Genomic DNA, 15,446 nt, shown 5'->3' with positions numbered 1-15,446 from the left:
TGATTAGGGCTAAATTTTTAAGTACAGGTGAATTCCTCTGTGATGCTGCAATATTTGGTGTATTGGCCAATGTAAATAGGAAAAATATGATCATCAGAGAAGAAGAAAAATTAAAAATAAAAAATAAACAAGCAAAGATATTACCAAATAAGATCTGGAAAGGAATCAAGACATTTAGGAAAACAGGTGATATAAGGGTTGAAGGGACAGGGCATTTTAAGAAAGGAAGAATGGGGTTTCAGATGAGTTCTGTACATGAGACAGAAATAACCCCAGAGGAATGATAATAGAAGAAGAATCCAAAATGGGTCATAAAATGATAGATCGAGGAATTCATTTTTCCAGTTATGTGATGCAATTGTGCTCCTTACTGTTTGAGAACAGGGAATCATGAGACGTATATGTTTAGAGGCTCTGGTGATATCTGAGAAGACTTTTAAAAAAATCTTGAAATAAGAAAATCCAAAAAACATAAAAGATAATGTTTTAGATAAAATGAAACCGAATTTTTTAAAGTTTTTTTTTGTCCTCTATATTCATGCTACATAATACAAAGGATAAATGAAGTTTTAATATAAGAAAGGAAAAAAATATCATCTAGAGTTTTGTGAGTAGCACTGCTTGTGACATTTTGCAGGAGAAAGAATGTTTTGTGTCCAAATGACCTTCATTTGGATATTTTATGGTGACCCCTAACCTTAGCTGATTGATTGCATTTTCTTTCCTTCCTTTCTCTTGTCTGCATTTTCTTACATTGGTACCCTTTCCAAGGTTAATTGAGACACTGACCTTTTATATCTGGGGCCACTCATGTAGTTATGGAGCAATGGGATTTTGTAAACTCAGCACTGACAGGCCACCCAACTTAACAATTCAACAAAGCGGGTAGAATTGAACTAAGGACCTATAGTCAAAAACCCTGACCACACAATTCCCAGGTGTCTAGCCTGGTGAAAGCAGTGGGTAAAGAGTCTGTTGCTACCCTTTAGCCAATTATATTATAAATGATCCCCTCAAAACTCAGGATAAATCGATTAGCCTTTGGCTGAAAGGTTTCAATTTGACATCTTCTGGTGCATTTTTATTTTCTGCAGGGCAAATAAAGGAAGACACATGCCAGATTGTAGAATCCTAGAATAACAGTGCTGAAGGAGACTTAAAGATCATCATTTAGAAAGCTATTTATCTGCTAGGACATTCCAGGGTAATAGTGTCACCAATTATAATAAAAACTCATCCCAGTCAAAGCATCATCGAAAAGTTCAAGCAAATGCCCTGAAATATTCTGTAATTTAACACATAATATTTAAAATGATTGTCTGCCCTCTCTCTAAATTGCCTTTATCCACTTCTCTTCCCAGTCACGTGACTTCCTTTTGCTTGGGAACGTTCTTTCATCTGAAATTCCAGAAGAACAAACACGTGGGGGCCTAAGACTGCCTCCTCTTTGCAGCTATTAAATGTCCACTAAGTGGAATTTTTTGGCTCTTCTTCTCAAGCTGTTTTTTTGTTGTCGTTCTTCAAGTTCTCTGTTTGTTCAGTTAGATTGCTGTTTAAACTGGAAAAATAGCAGAGATCTCTTACCCTGTGCTTATAAATGCATTTGGAGATTACTTACAGCCTTTTCAAATAAATACCAGGCATAGAAGCATGTCAGAAACGTAAACCCAAATGCGGCCTCATTTGTTTTGTGTTATAGTCTCTTCAATGTCTGTATTCAGTAACCTGAGAAATAGAAAATGGTTAGTAAATCAGTTTTAATTTCGAAGTGAGGCTTATCCGCACCTTTAAAGGTCAGTTAAATTCCTGCCCTTAAGTAACAGAAATGTCCTTTCCCCCTTTAGACCTTGATGAATGTGAGAGTGGAGAAGCCTGCTGGGCCCAGCTCTGCATCAACTACTTAGGAGGCTATGAATGCAGTTGTCAGGAAGGCTTTCGGATCAGTTCTGTTGCTTGTGGATGTGATGGTGAATTCCTGAGCTCTAACGTGAAATTCCTGATGTGATGGGGCAATCAATGGAGGGGGAATATCTGAGGCAGAGGGTTAGGGTGGGAAAGGGAAGGCTTTGACACTAAAGAGACTTGGATCTCTCTGTGGCTTAACCATGTTCTGTTATATGAACTTGGGTGCTCTGAGCCTCAAATCCTCATCAGTAAAGTGAAGACAATAATGGGATTACTGGGGAAATTAAGAAAAGTAATAAATGTAAAGTGCCTGCTACTGTGATTGACATCGAGAAATCACTCAACTAAAAGTAGCTATTATTATTATAATAATAGTCATCGGCCCATAATCCCTTTTACCTAATTTAATATATATGCAAGTGAGAGATTCCAGCAAGCCATAGCACACTGCCACAGGAATTGCTCTTGGCAAGCTTGACTGGAGTCAGAGGTGATTACTGAGTGTCCTTCTCCTTTAAGGGCAATAGCAAAAGGATTGCCGGTTCATGAGCCACAGTCCAAATCTGTATCAGAATCCTTTATATATCTGATATCAATCTAGATAATGCAAGTTTTAAGGTAAGTCATTTTATAATTTTCTAACTTATTTGTTGAAATTGATTCACTTACCTTTTAGATGACTTCTGCCTGATAGGTATATTTTTATATGATAGGAGAGAGTTTGAATTCAGTGAGTAGAGTTAATTCACTTTTTTATACCATTAAGAAGGGCTCATGTAAGTCATTGCTGTAAATTACTTTAACGAGTTTACCTTAAATATATAACCTTTAAATTTTCATTTGTGATTATTACCATTATTTTGAACCTTACTTTTCTTGAAATCAAAGATTCGAAGGTTGTTATCTATTTCAATAATAGTCAAATTATATAAGAAGACTTTAATGCCTCAGAGAAAATAGTGTTTCTTGGATTAAAGAAATAAATTCTTGTATTCTGTTGAGGATGATAGTCGTGTTTCTTCATATAGGTGCCAAGCTCCCCAGCCTTGCAGTATAGATAACAGCAGAGAACATACAACTATGATATCTATATATTCTAAACACAGTAGAGCATATTACCACTTACACCTCCCATCCAATTAACAGGGCCAAAAAAAATTGAATTTCATGTACCATCTGTTCTTAAGCAAAGTGTGCCAAGAGATGATTGTGAATATACATACTTGGGTACACACATCCAAATGGAAAAGGTATCCACGATCTGAGGCCAGACCTGGAAACTCAGCTTCATAAATGAACTTTTAGTATATTAAACACATTGATCAAAGTCTGGGCTCAGATGTGGACATAACACCAGTAAGTCATATGAGATTAAGGCCTAGCCTTCATCCATCTCTAAAATTCTCCACAAACTGTGCACAGAATTATGCGTGGAATAAAGGCTTCACCATAGATATTGAATAATTCAAGAGTGAATGAACATTCTGCAGTAGGGTACACAGCCTAAGACCATGTAAATTTTAAATTCTTCCTCAAATCTCATGAACAAGCTCTCAGAAAGACCTTGTCTATGTAGGTAAACTATGGTAAACTTGGAAATGAGCGAAGCAAAAGTAATTGGCAGGATATATTTGAGGAAGAATTGGGACTATGCTTTCTATATAGCAATACATTGTTATCGGTTAATAATGGTGACAGATATGCCCATGCGTTCATAAGGTCTATTTTATCTCTCAACGCCTAAGAGCAGACACTTTAAATTTTCCCAGATGTGGATGAATGTCTGGATCTCAGTATCGTCTGTGACCAACTACGTATCAACTCTGTGGAAAACTATGAGTATACTTGTGAGGAAGGCTGCAGAATTGGAAGTGATGGGAAAACTTGCATCTCTAAGTTGCTGTGGAGAGTTTTATCAAATCTCTTCTAACCGACTTCAACCCTTGTCTTGTTCTTTGGGAGCACGGAGACCATATATTCTTTAACTCAACCTGTCCTCCCCTTTCTCTCTTCACAGACTGAGATCTTTCTTTTCCTTTTGTTCTCTCTGCAGCAGTTTCAACTCTGTGTTTGCTGCTTCTCACCTTCATTTACGATAGGCGGTTTGAAATGGCTTTCTCAAAGAGTTTTACCTTTCAGCTGCCCCCTGCCTTGACTGTCTAGTTTAGACTCTCATTTTTCCCATCAACGCTTGCTCAGTTTTTCCTTCTTTTAACCAGCATGTGGAATCCAGGTCTTTCCCTGTGTGGTCTGAGCTTTAGATGATGATGAGCTAAAGGAAGAAGAAGAGGAATTAGATATTGTGAAGTTTCCACGTCTTCTATTCAAGAGCCCACCTCAACTGCTTCATTATGTGGCCACCTCTCTGCCTCTCACCCACGAAGGTGAAGAAGATGAGCTGGAGGAAGGGAAAGATATTCGAGGAGAACTGACTGCTTTGCACAGAGTTGGTGCATGAAAGCATGTATCTCATTAAAGTCACCTCTTTTCTCCATTTTTAGATAGCTCACATAAATCTTTCATAGACAATTTCATTATCAATGTTTAATGCCATCAAGTGTTTTAACATGATATTAGCAAGAAAAATGGGACCAAAATTACTTCTTCAAAGCTCCCTATGAAATTCATCATCTTTTGTCTTTCTTCCCTTTAGCACAAAAAAAGGTTGCCATGTAGGTATGTGTGGACCAAGGGGTGCAGGGGGATGGGCGCTATTGAAAATGTGATACAGTGAAATGGAGCTGAAAAATAGCTTTGAATTAGCGTAATGGAGAGAAGGATTGGGACCTTTTAGTTCTAACAGTTTAAACTCTACTAGAAGTCATTTTGGTATAGTTCAAATTTACCTTAAATAGCCTTAAAATCTAGACCCTTTCTAAATTTTAAAATGCAGGGAACCAATGGTTCAATATGCTCAAGTGGACCAAGAAAAAATATCTTTACAAATGTGAGCAGTTTTTCTTATATATCCATGCAACGGAACTCAAGCATCAAATCGCTTCTGATCAGAATAAATTAGCATAACCTTTTTCAAAAGTAACAGTTTGCAGCCAGTCTGCTGCTTCTTTTTCTTTTCTTTGTAAGACAGAGCTGCTCTTTTTGTTCTCCCTCTATTCCTTGTATTTTAAGAGCATCAAAGCTTAATGATTTCTTTAGAAGACATTCAGTAAAATAGCGGATTTGTTTATACGCTATGGTCAATGATAATAATATCAATAAATGCATCTGCATGACGATAGAAATGCTTTAATGTTACTGCATTAGACTCCTGATACTCTGGCTACTCAAAGTCAGAATAGAAATAGTTCAGGACTACCAAGACAGTCAGAACTTGAGTGGCCAAGATCTAGAGAGAAGAGAAGCTCAGACAAGCGAGATGGACAATCTGTGCTCCTTTTCTCCTTGAGCCATTTGCTAATGTATGGGCTATGCACACAGAGAAGCCAGGAAGTCTACCGACAGCTGCAAAGAGAGTAAGGAGCTAAGCACAGTTATCAGCAGTATCATGCATGATGCTAGAGAGGTAGAAGTTGGAGTTGAGAATCTGCCAAGGTGGAGAAGCCTTGCTAAACATGACAGGCTTTCAACTGGGACATCTGAAAGACCCCATCTAGAAACAGGGGCAAATCTTAAAATGGAATGAGCCTTAAAAAAACAACTGAGATAAAGTTTATCCATCCTTATTCAGATTAAGGTAATTTCCCTCAAGAATAGAACAGATAAACACATTATGGTACATTTATACGATAGAATACTATATAGCTGTAAAAAATAAACTAGTGAACACGCAATATGTGTGTCTCATAAACATTATATAGAATGAAAGAAGCTTGATACCAAACAGTACATACTTTACAATTCCATTTATATAAAGTTCAAAAATAAGGGAAAATAATCCATGGTGATATAAATCAGAATAGAGCTTAATTTGTAAGGCTAATGATTAAGAATCATCAAGTCACCTTTCAGTTTTTGGGGTGCTGGTAATAATCTATATCTTGGGCTTCCCTGGTGGTGTAGTGGTTGAGAGTCCACCTGCCGATGCAGGGGACACGGGTTCGTGCCCCGGTCTGGCAAGATCCCACATGCCACAGAGCGGCTGGGCCCGTGAGGCATGGCCACTGAGCCTGCACGTCCGGAGCCTGTGCTCCGCAACGGGAGAGGCCGCAACGGGAGAGGCCACAACTGTGAGAGGCCCGCGTACCGCAAAAAAATAAAGTAAAATAAAAAAATAATAATCTATATCTTTATCTGGGAGGCATTTACATGGGGTTGTTTACACTTTGGGAGAAAAAAGTATGAAGTGTATACGAGTTCTGTGCATTTCTCTGCATGTATATTAAATCTCAGTAAAAAGGCTTACTTGGGGAAAAAAAAAAAAAAAAAAAAAACTTTGCATAAAACAGCCTGGAAGGAAAAACACTGAAGTGCCAGGACTATTGATTATTTTTGTGTTCAGAAATTAATGGTAATTTCTTTTCATTTTTTACTTTCTTAAATATCCTAAATATTCTTTAGGGACGACTTCCAAGCTCTATTTTAAAAGGTATCTCTTTGCTATTGTCTTTTACTGGGACTCTTTAGGAAATGTGCTCAAGGATCATGTTTATTTGTTTTTTGGGACATGAAGGGTTTCATCTTTATTTTCAGTGATGTAGACAGTATGGGTCCACTAAGACGTTATTGCATTCCAGTCTGTTTAGATTCATACCTCCGGACACGATTGCACGTTGAGCTGTGAGGACTGCATGAATGGAGGCTGGTACCAGGAAGGAAAGAGTAGATGCTCCTTCCCAGCTGGCTGGGGAGACATTCTTTGTCATGAAAGTAAGTGATTCCTTGGAGCATTGGTAAGAGAGTGATGAATTTTCCTTTACTGCTGGTAAACTGTTGGTCATGAGCTCTTTACAGATGTTCTCCCCAAAATGTTTTAACAAGGTTAACAATTGATATGGGTGAGAAACCAATTTATCTGTTGTGCACAAAGAATGTCTGTGAAGCACTGAGGTTTCAAACTGAACATGTGATTAAAATGGGAGATTTTGTGTTCCCTGGGAAACTTGATGTGCTGTCTCTTGTTCATCCATGGAGCGTAAAAGTTTATAAAGGATCCTAATATTCTAGGCCTATAAAAATCCCTCCATTTAAATAAATCATTAGGCCCTGGCAAGCTACTCCCAATGAAGGAAGAAAAATGAAAGGATTTGTGTTACGAAGTGCGGTTAATGGAACTGCTTGACTGTTTGCTGCCTCTTTTTTGTTTGTGTTTTCTTTTTCTTTTAAACAATATGTAAGTACAGCCAATGACACTTGTAAGTTTTTTATATGTCTCTCATGAGAAAATGTCAATGATTTGAAAAATAATACCTCTAATAAATTTTTTCCTTTATATTTTAAATGGAGGTATATTTGCAGATACTAAAACTGACAAGTAATAAAAACAGAATATATTGACTCTTTTTATTTCCTTTTTCTCTTTTTAAATTTCCCTTATAAATTTTTTAATAAAAGAGTTCTCTTGGTCTTTGTGAATGGCTTGGAAGATGATACGAGCAGAATTTCTTTTGAAGCCCCTGCATGTGGGAAGAAAGAGCACAAATATTGTTTCTATTATGAGACGGATGCAAAACTTGAATTATAACATAGTGAAGTGGTTCCCCCAGAATTACTAGTTAGAGTGTGGAGGCTCTTCCTGAAGCGTCACTCTGATCATGTCTCCCTGCTGCTCAGAAAGCTTCAGGAGTGTCCCATTTCCTGATACATAAAGCTTTATGCTTCTAATCTAGTTACTGGCAACCATCTAATATCAGACCCTCATAAATCCTTTTCTCTTTTTATCCACAACTCTTTGACCAGCTTATCATTTCGAGCAAGCTAAACCACTCACTACTTAATGCTTTGCACTTTTCAGCTTTGTGCCTTTTGCTAAACTGCCATCTTTGTCTATTGCCATTTATTGCCTGAAGCTTTATTTGATGGCCCCAGTCTAATCACAGCTATTTATATTTTCTGTGGATTTAAAGCCTCTCTCTCTCCTTTTCTCTCTCTCTCTCTCTCTCTCCCTCTCTCCGTTGAATTAGAGTTAGCTATGCTTCTGTTCCATTTCCTTACTAGTCTGGAAGCTTATTGGCTAGGTCCTATTCACATTTCTCCAAATTGGAGGCACCTGTGCATGAATGGATAAAACTTTGTATTGAGACTTCCAGCTATATGGACCTGCTGCTTGACATAGTCAAATGTATAAAACCGGGATCAAATAAATCTTATTGCATGACTATTAGGAAGTAAATGTTTTCCCTATATTACAAATTTTTTTGGTAAATATGCATCTTCCAAACCCTTGATCCCTAACATGTCAGCATGAGAGATGAAACTAAAAATCTATTGCAAATGCATCAGAGTAAAACGTCTGACGCAAAATTAATATAGAAATGTTGAAAATGAACTTCCTGATAAAATGAAGATAACATGACCCCTTCTTTGGCTTTGGAAAACCTTGAGATTCTCTATGTGTTCACATGGCCTAGAAAAGGGCAGACTGTCCCTGAAAACAGAAGCTTATGTCTTCTTTGCATTTCCTGTCTTTCTTTCATTCTTCTTCTACAAAAATTAAGACAGAACAATCCAAATTGGAAAAAAAAAAGTGCTCAGTAATTCTTTAACAAAAAGGGAGAGCAAGAACACTTTCTTAAAAGTCCCTATAGGGGCTTCCCTGGTGGCGCAGTGGTTAAGAATCCGCCTGCCAATGCAGGGGACATAGGTTCGAGCCCTGGTCCGGGAAGATCCCACGTGCCACGGAACAACTAAGCCCGTGCGCCACAACTACTCAGGCCTGACACCACAGCTACTGAAGCCCATACACCTAGAGCCCGTGCTCCGCAACAAGAGAAGCCACTGCGACGAGAAGCCCACGCACTGCAACGAACAGTAGCCCCAGCTGGCTGCAACTAGAGGAAGCGTGCGCACAGCAACAAAGTCCCAAAGCAGCCAAAAATAAATAAGTATATAAATAAATTTATTGAAAAAAAATCCCTATAAGCTGTAATAAATGGAAGTGACCAATCATTCATCACTAGTATTTCTAAGAGTACCAGCTCTTCAAATGCAGCAAAAGACATTTAAAAAAAAAAAAAATCTGCAGGGATCTGGAAAGTTGGTTTTCCCACAGAGTAGATCTTCTAGCCCAATATCCTTATTGGTCTATAATGAAAACATCTACTTGGATGTTTTAGGAATTTCTCCAAGTAGTTACAATGAAACAATTACCACATATTAATTTTAACAGCACATTTTAGGACTCCATTTCTTTTGAAGAGATTTCATATTAACTGTCTCATTTGTTATTGTGAGACTCTATCCAGTGGAAAGAGAAGATAGGGGTATTTTCATATGACAAATGAATGGACTATATATTATATAGAAGGGAAGATTCATGACTTCTTCCAAATCATCCGGCTATGGTTTAGTGCATGTTTGTTTTAAACTTTTCTTCTCCAGGATGATTGCTCTGTTTGATGTTAATGAAGTATTTAGCAAATCCCTGTGCGCCATGATATCATATTCTTTTAGTGGGGGACTACCAGAAGATAGTGTTGGTATGCCAATATTGATGCCTTGCTATAACCCAGATACTGTGCAAGCTATCTAAACTTGCCTAGCTTCATTTTCCAGGTATATATATATATATATAAATGTGCCATCTATAGTTGCTGTAAGAATTCAAAGACTTACTACATGTAAATTAACAATGCAGGTCTCAACCAGTATTTGTTGCCAGTTTCTTTCTCTCTTACTCCTTTTGTTTTCTCCTTTCCTTTTCATGGTAACCTCGAGCTTGAAAGCAAAGAAAAAAGCAAATAAGAAGCCAAGTTTCCATATTAGCAGCATCTGGAAAGGTGTGGGTGGGTAGATGGCAGAGGTGATATAAATGTAGTTTTACAATATTTAGCCAATTATGACAAAATGTCAATTTAAATGGTTACTGACCTTATCTCAACAGCTCTATTTGCTCAAGTTAAGCTTAAAGTCATAGACATTTCCCCCACTTTATTTATTTTTAATGGAATACTAAGCACTTCCCCCCAAAAAAACAAACCAAAGAAAACAGTTCTTTGCTTGACTTTGTCAATCTTTGTGCAGGATACCTTGGAACCCTCAAGACAGTCTTAGTTGCCTTCATTTCCAGTTAAAAATCCATGGCTTTTTTTCTACATTTTCTTCCCATTTTTCAAAATAGAAGATGCGGTTTGTTTCTCACTAAGGTTAGTAACATATATAGAGCAAAAATGTTTAAGTAGTTCTGAAAATGTGAAGGCTAGAGTTTAAGGAACAAGGTAAATTTTGCATGTAAAACTTGCTAGCAGTTCTTCAGTCAGCATCATTTTAACTAGCTGTATCAGTAATTCCCCCAGCAATGATGACGCCATCCAAACTAGGAACAGGCCAGAGACTCTTCCTGAGTCTGCAAGTTACAGAGATTTTAATAACTGAGAATACATTCTAATAGAAAGACAAGCTTTTATTCTCTAACCATTTGTATCACAATGAGTATATTACACTGTATATCTACCTTCTCCATTTTCTTCATAGCTTGTTCCCCAGAGACCAGTGGGAAAGAGTATGACGGCATCTGTGATTGTCAGAACAGAGGCACGTATGATCCTCTGAGCTGGCAGTGCGAGTGCCCCTCATGGGTTCATGGGAAAACCTGTGAAGATGGTAGGAATGGCTGGTCATATGAGACAGCTCTTTAAGTTCTTGATGTTTCTAATAGGAAATAAACAAAATGAAAGCTGCATCTCTACTTTTCAAGGTGGTCTTTTCTTTTTTTTTTAATATGGTTTTTATTCTTCAATTTGTTAATATGGTGTATCACATTGATTGATTTGTGTATATTGAAGAATCCTTGCATCCCTGGGATAAATCCCACTTGATCATGGTGTATGATCCTTTTCATGTGTTGTTGGATTCTGTTTGCTAGTATTTTGTTGAGGATTTTTGCATCTATATTCATCAGTGGTATTGGTCTGTAATTTACTTTTTTGGAGTATCTTTGTCTGGTTTTGGTATCAGGGTTATGGTGGCCTCATAGAATGAGTTCGGGAGTGTTCCTTCCTCTGCAATTTTTTGGAAGAGTTTGAGAAGGATGGGTGTTAGCTCTTCTCTAAATGTTTGATAGAATTCAGCTGTAAAGCCATCTGGTCCTGGACTTTTGTTTGTTGGAAGATTTTTAATCACAGTTTCAATTTCAGTGCTTATGATTGGTCTGTTCATATTTTCTATTTCTTCCTGTTTCAGTCTTGGAAAGTTATACCTTTCTAAAAATTTGTCCATTTCTTCCAGGTTGTCCATTTTATTGGCATAGAGTTGCTTGTAGTAGTCTCTTAAGATGCTTTGTATTTCTGCAGTGTCTGTTGTAACTTCTCCTTTTCCATTTCTAATTTTATTGATTTGAGTCCTCTCCCTCTTTTTCTTGATAAGTCTGGCTAATGGGTTATCAATTTTGTTTATCCTCTCAAAGAACCAGCTTTTAGTTGTATTGATCTTTGCTCTTGTTTTCTTTGTTTCTATTTCATTTATTTCTCCTCTGATCTTTATGATTTCTTTCCTTCTGCGAACTTTGGGTTTTGTTTGTTCTTGTTTCTCTAGTTCCTTTAGGTGTAAGGTTAGATTGTTTATTTGAGATTTTTCTTGTCTCTTGAGGTAGGCTTTTATTGCTATAAACTTCCCTCTTAGAACTGCTTTTGCTGCATCCATAGGTTTTTGGTCATCGTGTTTTCATTGTCATTTGTTTCTAGGTATTTTTTGATTTCCTCTTTGATTTCTTCAGCGATCTCTTGGTTATTTAGTAACATATTGTTTAGCCTCCATGTGTTTGTGTTTTTTATGTTTTTTTCCCTGTAATTGATTTTTAATCTCATAGTGTTGTGGTCGGAAAAGATACTTGATATGATTTCAATTTTCTTAAATTTACTGACCCGAGATGTGATCTATCCTGGAGAATGTTCTGTGTGCACTTGAGAAGAAAGTGTAATCTGCTGTTTTTGGATGTAATATCCTATAAATATCAATACATCTACCTGGTCTATTGTGTCATTTAAAGCTTGTGTTTCCTTATTAATTTTCTGTTTGGATGATCTGTCCATTGGTGTAAGTGAGGTGTTAAAGTTCCCCACTATTATTGTGTCACTGTCGATTTCCTCTTTTATAGCTGTTAGCAGTTGCCTTATATATTGAGGTGCTCCTATGTTGGGTGCATATATATTTATAATTGTTATATCTTCTTGGATCAATCCCTTGGTCATTATGAAGTGTCCTTCCTTGTCTCTTGTAACATTCTTTATTTTAAAGTCTATTTTATCAGATATGAGTATTGCTACTCCAGCTTTCTTTTGATTTGCATGGAATACATTTTTCCATCCCCTCACTTTCAGTCTGTATGTGTCCCTAGGTCTGAAGTGGGTCTCCTGTAGACAGCATATATATGGGTCTTGTTTTTGTATCCATTCAGCAAGCCTGTGTCTTTTGGTTGGAGCATTTAATCCATTCACGTTGAAGGTAATTATCGATATGTATGTTCCTATGACCATTTTCTTAATTTTGGGGGGTTTGTTTTTGTAGGTCCTTTTCTTCTCTTGTGTTTCCCACTTAGAGAAGTTCCTTTATCATTTGTTGTAGAGCTGGTTTGGTGGTGCTGAATTCTCTTAGCTTTTGCTTGTTTGTAAAGCTTTTGATTTCTCCATCGAATCTGAATGAGATCCTTGCTGGATAGAGTAATCTTGGTTGTAGTTTCTTTCCTTTCATCACTTTAAGCATATCATGCCACTCCCTTCTGGCTTGTAGCGTTTCTGCTGAGAAATCACCTGTTAACCTTATGGGAGTTCCCTTGAATGTTATTTGTTGTTTTTCCCTTGCTGCTTTCAATAATTTTTCTTTGTCTTTAATTTTTGCCATTTTGATTACTGTGTGTCTCGGCATGTTTCTCCTTGGGTTTATCCTGTATGAGACTCGCTGCACTTCCTAGACTTGGGTGGCTATTTCCTTTCCCATGTTAGGGAAGTTTTTGACTATAAGTTCTTCAAATATTTCCTCGGGTACTTTCTCTCTCTCTTCTCCTTCTGGGACCCCTATAATGCAAATGTTGTTGCATTTAATGTTGTCCCAGAGGTCTCTTAGGCTGTCTTCATTTCTTTTCATTCTTTTTTCTTTATTCTGTTCTACAGCAGTGAATTCCACTATTCTGTCTTCCAGGTCACTTATCCATTCTTCTGCCTCAGTTATTCTGCTATTGATTCCTTCTAGTGTATTTTTCATTTCAGTTATTGTATTGTTCATCTCTGTTTGTTTGTTCTTTAATTCACCTAGGTGTTTGTTCTTTAATTCTTCTAGGTCTTTGGTAAACATTTCTTTGGTAAATGATCTTTGCCTCCATTCTTTTTCCGAGGTCCTGGATCATCTTCACTATCATTATTCTGAATTCTTTTTCTGGAAGGTTGCCTATCTCCACTTCATTTCGTTGTTTTTCTGGGGTTTTATCTTGTTCCTTCATCTGGTACATAGCCCTCTGCCTTTTCACCTTGTCTAACTTTCTGTGAATGTAGTTTTTGTTCCACAGGCTGCAGGATTGTAGTTCTTCTTCAAGGTGGTTTTTCTAAATAAGTAAAGGGCTATGTCTATATATACAAGAGCACAATTGCTTTGACTGATGAATGTGTAACAGAAAAAAATAACTGATACTTAAATCACCAACTGTGATCTAAGCAGGATGAATCCGGATACAGAGAAAGCCTTTCTCATTTGTTGAGCAAAATGTTGAGTTCGTGTGCAGAGGTTGACACATAGGGCCTGAGTGAACTGATTTGCTCTGCATAATAAAAGAATGAAGAGAATGAATCTCTTTGGGCAAATCATGGAGGAAGTGAGATAAAAATCAGAGAAGAAAAGGAGAGGAGAGAAAGAGGAAAAGAGAGGAGAAGTGATGGTTGAAAAACTCACAAAATACCAATCCAATGAGAGCTGCCTGTGGATTTTTCATGGAAATCAGTCAAGAGACCACATTTTCTACATGGGTGGATAAAACACAAAAAAGAAACTGCTTGTACAGTCCCAGGCGTTGAAGGCAGAGAGTCGATGAAGATATAAGTCTTCAGGGATTGCCAGAAATCATGGGGAGTTTATTAGGTTCTCACAGGTCGTGAAACTGGGGAGATGGAAACCAAGTTTAGTTTGCTCTCAAAGTGGTGCAGGAAGACACCTCTAGTTGTTTATCCCCCAAACGATATTCATTCATTTATTCAAAAAATATATATTAAGTGCTTGCAAGGCACTGTGCCAGGTTTTATGATATGGTAACAAAACAAAAATTAAAAATCTCCTGGTCCTTCTTCGTGGAACTTACAGTCTTGTTCAAAGCAGACATCGGTTACAAATGTTGGTAGGTATTTCAAATTAAATATTAATGTGTGCTTGGAGGTCAGACCATGAGAACCATACAGACTGTGTGAGCCAGGGAACAACTTCTAGAGAAGTGACCCTTAAGCAGAAGCCTGCAAAAGGAGGAGACATGAGACAGGGGAAGAGAGAGTGAGCCACGTGTTGCCCAGCTCTGAAGTGGGAAAGAGTGAGGTACATTAGAGACACCTAAGGCAGGCCAGCTGGTGGAGCAAAAGTCAATGAGATATTAGTGCAACATGAGGTCAGCCAGTGCAGGGGCTCATCAGTCTTGTTACGTTTGGAGTTTTTAAACTAACAGCAATGGCAAGTCATTGCAGAATTTTTGACAGAGGATATAAAATCACAGGGTTGGTTTTTAAAAGAGCTCTCTAGCCTTGGTCCAATCAGATTGGAAATGTCTTACCTTTTGCAAGCTCCTTATCTTATGTAACAACCGCTCTAGTGAGGTTTGCATGTGGGTTAATATTCACTTCCTTTGTCTTTCTACCCTTTAGGATGCCCAAAAGGATTCTTTGGGAAGAGTTGCAAAAGGAAATGTAACTGTGCCAACAATGGCCATTGCCACAGGGTGTATGGTGCCTGTATGTGTGAGCCAGGGCACTATGGGAGGTGTTGTCATCTGAGTAAGTCACAGGCACGAAATTTTCTCTCTGTGTGTAAGGAAGCTCAGAAAAATACTGAAAATACTTTAGTGTCAACTTAAAGGAAGACACCCAACATAAGAGCTGTGAGCTTAAGTTTTATTCAGGGTCTTGCTGAAGACTAGAGCCTAGGAGACAGCACCTCAGTTTGCTCTGAGGAAACTGCTCCAAAGAGGTAGGGGAGAAGCCAGTTTATTTATATATATTTCTATCCTCCCATACACATCTCATTTAATTTTAGGGTTGACTTAACTGGCACCACACCTGTTATATGATATTATACATTATCTTTTACTTATGTAAAATAAAATGCCTTATATATTATTAAAGAGGAAGTGCAATAATATGAAATAGCCCATACATTTTTAAAATGTTATTGCCAAGTTATGTAAATCTGCATCTCTGTAAATGACATTTTAAGGTAATTTAAAAAAATAAACACTCTTT

General features: G+C 37.5%; 1 protein-coding gene across 1 annotated transcript in view; it reads left to right on the top strand.

Annotated features, from left to right (window-relative positions):
• Positions 1 to 15,446, top strand: part of LOC112404936 (EGF-like and EMI domain-containing protein 1) — a 184,734-nt gene that overhangs the window by 107,757 nt on the left and 61,531 nt on the right. Inside the window, 5 exon segments of the mRNA XM_024753118.1 lie at positions 1,845 to 1,967; positions 4,161 to 4,355; positions 6,600 to 6,613; positions 6,615 to 6,732; positions 10,495 to 10,623. Of these exon segments, the coding sequence (XP_024608886.1) occupies positions 1,845 to 1,967; positions 4,161 to 4,355; positions 6,600 to 6,613; positions 6,615 to 6,732; positions 10,495 to 10,623 (579 nt within the window).

The sequence above is a fragment of the Neophocaena asiaeorientalis genome, unplaced genomic scaffold (genome assembly GCF_003031525.2).
Source record: "Neophocaena asiaeorientalis asiaeorientalis breed wild unplaced genomic scaffold, Neophocaena_asiaeorientalis_V1.1 scaffold560, whole genome shotgun sequence".
Classification (NCBI taxonomy): domain Eukaryota; kingdom Metazoa; phylum Chordata; class Mammalia; order Artiodactyla; family Phocoenidae; genus Neophocaena; species Neophocaena asiaeorientalis.
This window is presented reverse-complemented; position numbering and strand designations above follow the sequence as displayed.